General features: G+C 29.6%; 1 protein-coding gene across 1 annotated transcript; it reads left to right on the top strand.

Annotated features, from left to right (window-relative positions):
• Positions 1–3,814: 3,814 nt before the first annotated feature.
• Positions 3,815–4,770, top strand: LOC120250066. Its single transcript, XM_039258824.1, has 3 exons — positions 3,815–4,179; positions 4,261–4,324; positions 4,416–4,770. Exons 1-3 carry the CDS (start codon positions 3,874–3,876, stop codon positions 4,580–4,582), a joined length of 537 nt encoding a protein of 178 aa, XP_039114758.1. The 5' UTR covers positions 3,815–3,873; the 3' UTR covers positions 4,583–4,770.
• The last annotated feature ends 2,534 nt before the right edge of the window (positions 4,771–7,304 follow it).

Below are 7,304 nucleotides of genomic sequence, written 5' to 3'. Positions count from 1 at the left end.
TTGTCAACCATTGGATAGCCCAATAGTATGACACCAAAATATAAAAAAGAGGTCATGGGTTTAAATCCCTCCCTTGACAGTACTGTTCACCATACTGTTCATACATTATTCACACGGAATTCTTATATTATTCTCATATTGTATATATACTGTATTTCCGAGTTTTAATATTGTTCAGTACTGTTTATATTCAGATAAAAAAGACGCTTATCATCTATTATTTAAAATAAAAATTAAAAATAGCACTAAAGCTTTTTATTAGAAAACTGAAAAAGTTGATTGGTCAAAGTTTCTTGTTTTAAAGTTTCTTGGATTTTTTCACAGAAGAAAAAAAAGGATAAAATACTGTCTCTTGTGAAAAAGAGATCATTGTTTGGGGGGTAGTTGAAGGTTTGAAATTGTTTTTGATTTTGTTGGAAAAAGGCTACTATAGTCAAATAAAACTATTAAGAAAAAAAGAAAAAAAAAAAAGTTGTGTGAACTTCTTTGTGAAAGAGTAAGGACTATGACCTTGGATCGGGCTAGTTATTGTTGATGTTGTATTTTTAGGGACTTTGGCTCCCTGTTGTATCTCTTTTTGTTGTGTCTCTTAGCTGCTCTGTTCTTACCACATCTAGTGTAGTTGTACTTTTTGCTTTATCTAATATTAGTAGTTTATCCACCTTTTCAAAAGTAAAGACTATTATGACACATTGGGACCGTTTGGACAGGGGAATAGGCACTATTAGCATGAAATTAATTATTAATAGAAATAAATATCCATGTTAGGATATTTTACTATTAACTTAGTAATGAGTACTATAAGTAATTATATGATGTATAGTGAAAGAATTTGATTACTCCCAAAATTAGAGGGCATAGAGTGAAATAAATACTATTGATAGCGAAATAATTTTTTTGCCCCTAATTGAGATTTAATTAAATAATAATTATTAATTTAAATAACTAATTATAATAATTAAAATAAATTATAATCATTTAAATATTATAATAATTAAAATAAATTATAGTTATATATATACTACATTATAATAATTAAAATGAAAGGATAGTTTTGCCCACCTTAGATTTAATTCAATAAAAGTGAAATGGCATTTTTAATCATTAAATTTTCATTAAATAAAATAATTAATTTAAATAATTAGAATAAATTTACTATCCTTTAAGTAATTAAGGAGGATAATTAAAATAAATTGTTTAATTGTTTAATGGTGAATATAAATTATTTATTCTAAATATTTAATTATAATAATTACAAATACAAGATATTTATTTATATTTAATTATTTTACATATTAACATATCATTACATTATTTATATGACATTAAAATAATTTTATACAATTCTCTATCGCACTCTTCCCATTCCCAATATTTATTCTTTCCAACTAAATAATTTTTTATTCCCATTATCATTACCATTACTATTACTTATCCTATTATTTTTACCATTACCATTCACTTTCATATTCCTATTTCGTAATCCAAACAAACTAATGATTGGTTTGAAATTAAATATTTTGTGGTTTAAAATTATGTTTAAATTATAAGACAGTTTATAATATATCAAGTCATAAAATTCAACTTCGATTACCATTGTAGTATAAGAGCGATAACATATTTGACTTTTATATGGCAGGTTAAACTATAATAATAAAAAGGTGTACCGGATAACTTGCCCATATAATAATAATAATAATAATAATAAAATAATCCAATCTAGGGTGCATGTATATATCTACAGATTTCTTCCGCCACACGCTTTGTGATCTCAAAAATGAGAGGCGGCTAGTGAATAAGTTTACTAGCTTGAAGTCTTCCAGATGAATTAATCCTATCTCATAGAATTGAAGAAGAATAGCATCAGCAAGTAGTAATTAACCAAGTAATTATAAACAAGTATAAAACAAGTCTAAAGATGCCTCTTGTATTCAATGTCAGCCTTCATTAATCCAATTCAAATGTTGAAAAGAAGGAGACGACGAATCATGTTGCTTTAGCTAATTGCAGCTTTGATACGTTGCTTCAATGATGACCTCATTTTTGTTGAAAAGTTTTGAGTTTATATCCGATTTGTATTTTTATTGATGCTCTCAATAATTGTTAGAATATATATATATATATATATATATATATATATATATATATATATATATATATATATATATATCAACGGTGTTTTGATTTATTGGTATTAAATTTTTTGTGTGAGGTATTCGTGTTAGAAAGGACTTGAAATTAAACTTAAAACTCCATAAAAAGCGAGAGCGCGTGTGTTTTTTTTGAGTTTACTCAATATCTTCCACATCTGTGCACATCCATGATATAGATTTGTCGCATTTCATAAATATATATATATATATATATATATATATATATATAGAACTTTAGTTTTCACACTAATTATATATTCAAATTATTAATTAAAATATTAATTTAGACAATCTCAAATAAAATTGCATGGGGTATATATTAAGAGTATGATTAATAATTCTGGGCAAAGGATATGTAACCAAGTTATAAAGAAATTAGCTCATTAATACTGACCAAAAGGAAAAAAAAATTCAAAAGGAAAGAACTTAATTTTGAATATATAAGTTTCTTGAACAATCTTATGACAAAAATAATAATTACCAAAGGCTACTTCATAACTAAAGGATTCAAATAATCATGTGGCCAACCAGGAGAACTTTGTTCAAAGGTTTGCCAGGTCAAAACCTACTGGTATTACTCTGTTGATCAAGTCACCAAAAATGAAGAGTTTATAATTAGAAGTTTTCAGTGTGTGGACTTGCTCTTCTTGCAGATGACCAACAGCAGCTTCAATACATTTCTCTCTCTCTCTCTCTTTTTTCAATTGACAAATCAAAATAATTTAATAAATATATTAAAAAAAATTTAAAGTCCCTAACTTTAAGACTACAACCACAAAATGTAATTAGACAGCCAAACAAAATGACTAGAAAGATTATGATAAATAGACGGATATAAAAGATGGATGAGTGACATTTGTCGTTTATTCGTAAAATATATATATATATATATAGATGGATGACTTGGCAGACAACCGGAGAGAGTACGATGATTCAACTTACAACCGGAGATCAGATCGAAATATCGGAGCGTGTTCAGGAGAAGTTGGGTGACTCCATGACTAGCATTCGTCATAGTCTGGAGTTTTTGGGACCTCGAGTGGAGGAGGGTTTGGAGAACTCGGCACCCGAGGAGATGTAGGAGCTTAGCGTGGGGTAATGATTGGCATGTTGTCTTTGAGGAAAGGTCTTCCTCCTTTTGTCTCTTGGGTCGTGTTGGTTTTACCACTTTTGGTGGTCCCCTTTTTTTTGTTTTGTTGCTCTCCTCTCTACCTTTAGTAGAGAGCAGACTCAGTGTTTGCTTTTGTTAATCGATGAACGCTGCTTTTATTCACTTTTAAAAAAAATAAAAAAAAAATAAAAAAAAATACATACATCTCTATTGTTTATTATTAGAATCTAACCATTCACAATTTTAACTCAATCATCTAAATTACTTAATTATGCTAAGTAAACCGAATTACTAAGTTTGTGTTAACAAATCCTTTACAAAAAGCCAGAGATATATATCAGGACATCACACATAAATATCATCCAAAGATGTGTATCCCCTGTTGAGAAAAAAATTCACAACCATAAATCATAAAATCAATTTAAATTCCAAAACTCAAGCCCACAAAAACTAGGCCAAAATTTCCATAGGCTAAGCACAATGCCACGTAAGTGTTCCCAAACCACAAGCCTTATACTTGCAATTATCCATAAATCTCTGAATGTCTTTGCCACAAAGCTATTGGACATACTAGTTCGAAATCTAATTGCTTGTAGCCACTTAGCTAAAATGAGCATGAGAACTCTTTCACTGAGCTCATCTCAAAATTATTACATACCACCATCCATTGTGCAATCTTCTGCTAACAATGCTCTCAAAGGCAATGGAAACTCCATTAAATATGGAGGGATTAAGGCCATGGCAGAGAAGAATGATGGCCAAAAAGAAAAGCCTAAAGAGAAGAGTAAACAGTCTTTGTTTACCAACCTCACTGATGCTCTTGATTTCTCCCAAGTAAGGTCTTCACAAGATGCACAACTTCTTGAGGAGGCTAGGGAGGCTACTAAGACGGGAGGAAAAATGTCTCGTGAACAAGTATGTTCTATCGATCCAACTCTAATACGCTATCTTGATACATGCTAGTCTATTTTATCAATTACGTTTTAAATGTATTAGTATGGAGCATTGAGGAGGAAGATCGGAGGCACGTATAAGGATTTCTTCAAGTCCTATGTTGATGGTAATTTGATTACTGTTTTATATATCTTTTTTGGTATCTCAATTTGTAATTTGTTTGTTCTAATGTTTGTGCATTTGTTTGATGTGTTAAGTTGATGGGCAATATGTGGAGGAGGGATGGGTGGATAAGACTTGCAGGGTGTGCAAGAAGGACACAAGTGGAGGGCCAAGGCAGAAGGATAAGTTTGGGAGATATGCTCATGTTGCATGTTTGGAGAAATCTAAGTCATCCAACTTTTTCTCTAGACTTTTCTCTTGATGCAAAGTTTCACATTTTTATTTGTCTACATACTCTTCTTTTCCCTTTAGTATATATATTGTTACTGTCTGTTTTCATACATATATAATGCATTGAGAACAGAGAAGATTAGAGGAGACAAATGATGTGCAGATTCATAGAATTGAACTTCTTTTCCTCAATGACTTGTGTTTATTTTTTTATGCTTATCTGAGAAATTTTAGCCTAGTGTTGGAAATCAAAAGAGAGTGTTGTGTTATTAATTATATGGTGAGTTTAACCTAAACTCTGTTATAGAGTTGATGTTAACTCTTAACCATATATATCAACAATGGTGGAAGATTAATCAAGTCTCTATCTCCAAATACTTGTCATCTAATTCTAGCATATATTCAAACTAACAAACAATAGCTTATCAGATAGATTATAACAAAGATTTATTAATTTTGACCAAAATATTTATTAAGGCATGCATGTTCAAATGGATACATTCAATAATAATGTGATGCAAAACAAAGACCAAAACACCTCATTAATTAATTTGGTATACTCAACCCACCCTTTTCTCTGAACTCCTATCACTCTCTCTTCATTATGTTCCTCAAACATAAATTAATCAATAATAGAATGCCCAATATTTAAAAAAAAAAAACATGGATACAAATGAAAAAGAAAATTCCGAATGGACCAGTGTTAACATAAATAAACATAGTTATATTATACATATCAACTTTAAAAATACGGAAAAAAAAATCTACTAATTAAAAAAGACCAGGATTTATTAAAAGTTTGTCTAGTACTAGTATTATGTTTATGTTGCGTGTGAGGAAGCGCGGAACTAGTGTGGCAATTCGTCGAACACTTGGTGTGCAATATCACAATATCTAAAGAATCACACAAACGAATGCGAGAATGCAAAGCGATAACATACAACTAATCTCACGAGAATAAAAGTAAGAGACACCAATTTAACGTGGTTTCTAGCAAGCAATGTTTTACATCCACTTTGAGAACAATGTTTCACTATATCACGTGATAACAAGAAGTACAAGAAAGTATAAAAAAATAAAGAGATAAAACCACAAGAGGATTACTAGTCTCTAAGAACTCAGCCTTTACCCTCAAAAACAAGGGTCTTACTTGTTTTTAATGAGATCAAGAAAGAACAAGAGCTCTCCTCTACACCACTCTTTTCACTCTCCAAATACAAGAAAACTCACATTCTCTATCTTTCTCTCTTTTCTCTCATTACACAACACCCAACAAACATAACCCTATATAAATAATAGAGCAATCTAGATCGTTGGATTAAAAGATATCAAGATTTTGGCTTCATCACAAGGATATCAAGCCAATATTTAACAGTTTATCAGATTGCAACCATTACAAGGCACTGATGTTTTATAATTTCCCCTCCGTTTCCTTCTCACCTCAAACCAATTCCCTCAAATTTTTTGTTTAAGAAAGTGGACCACTTGTGTTGGTTAGATTACAACCATTGCAAGGCACTTATGTATTTTAACTTCCCACCACTTCCCAAATCACTTACGTTTCTTTTAATAAAAGTAGATCAATCATCAAAAATGTATTACAAACATAGCTGGTTACAAGTACCATAAAGTATAATATAAAATGAAATGACAGTGTACATACACGAATGCATAATGTAAAATAAGAAAAATCGAATTCACAAAAACTACTCGAATCGAATGATTAGGTAATTTTCCGTGGTGAGAGAGAAAAAAGATAAAAAAAGATAAAATTTTTAAAAAACAGTTACTCAAAAAATTTATCCTTCTATAATTATTTTGTCAATTCAAAATATCAAAGATTCCTTCCTTTTTTATTAACGTGGTTTTATTCACTTTTTCAAAAATTAAATTGTCAAAGATCTTCAACTGAGTTTTCGGTTGGATGGAGAACTCCCACCAACCCTTGATAAAATATACAAACAAGGTAAAGTTGTAAAAATTGATAGTTTTTACAAAAGACACCAGCTTTAAACACTTCGAAAAATAATGACTTATGGATAACTAAAAAAACAGGTATAATTATTTTTTGATAAAAGTTGAAATGGGTGAGATGAGGCACTAATTGAATGGTTGGAATGTTGTTATCCCTTATAAATATATATATATATATATATTTCTAAAATCCCTGAATTTCAAATCCCATACAATTAACTTATTTTTTATCATTTTATTTTTATTTAAACCCTTTCAATATCTTTATTTTGCACGTCAAGTCTTCTTTATCTTTCTTTCAAGGATTGCTTTAAATTAAGGTAAGAAGGACATCAGCAAATCATACACTACAACATTCCAAACATTTAAATTTTTTTTTCTTGCCCTAAAGCATGCTTGTCTTGCCATTATCCTTTCATTCACTTTCTTATCATGTAAACATAAAAAAAAACAAGGCATCACAAGGTGGTACCCAGAGATTAAGAAAAGAATGCCACCCAACTCCATCATATAAGTTTTATTATTAATTAGTTATTGTTGTCCATATACAAAGAGTAATATTAAAAGTATCAACCAGGCTTTTTTAATATATTGTTCCAACTCTATCAATCTTTAGCAAGTCACCGGCTTGGAAAAGAACCTTTTTCCATGGACAATGCATGTTTGAATAATTAGTTTTCATATAAAAGAAAAATAAAAAAATAAAAAATAAAATTTGCATTTTCAAAAGAAATTTAATTATTTGTTATATTTGTAAAAATTAATAATTTATTTTTGCC

The sequence above is a fragment of the Dioscorea cayenensis genome, chromosome 19 (assembly GCF_009730915.1).
Source record: "Dioscorea cayenensis subsp. rotundata cultivar TDr96_F1 chromosome 19, TDr96_F1_v2_PseudoChromosome.rev07_lg8_w22 25.fasta, whole genome shotgun sequence".
In the NCBI taxonomy this organism is placed as follows: domain Eukaryota; kingdom Viridiplantae; phylum Streptophyta; class Magnoliopsida; order Dioscoreales; family Dioscoreaceae; genus Dioscorea; species Dioscorea cayenensis.
The sequence above is the reverse complement of the archived record's forward strand: the minus strand, read 5'-3'. Positions and strand labels throughout refer to the sequence as shown.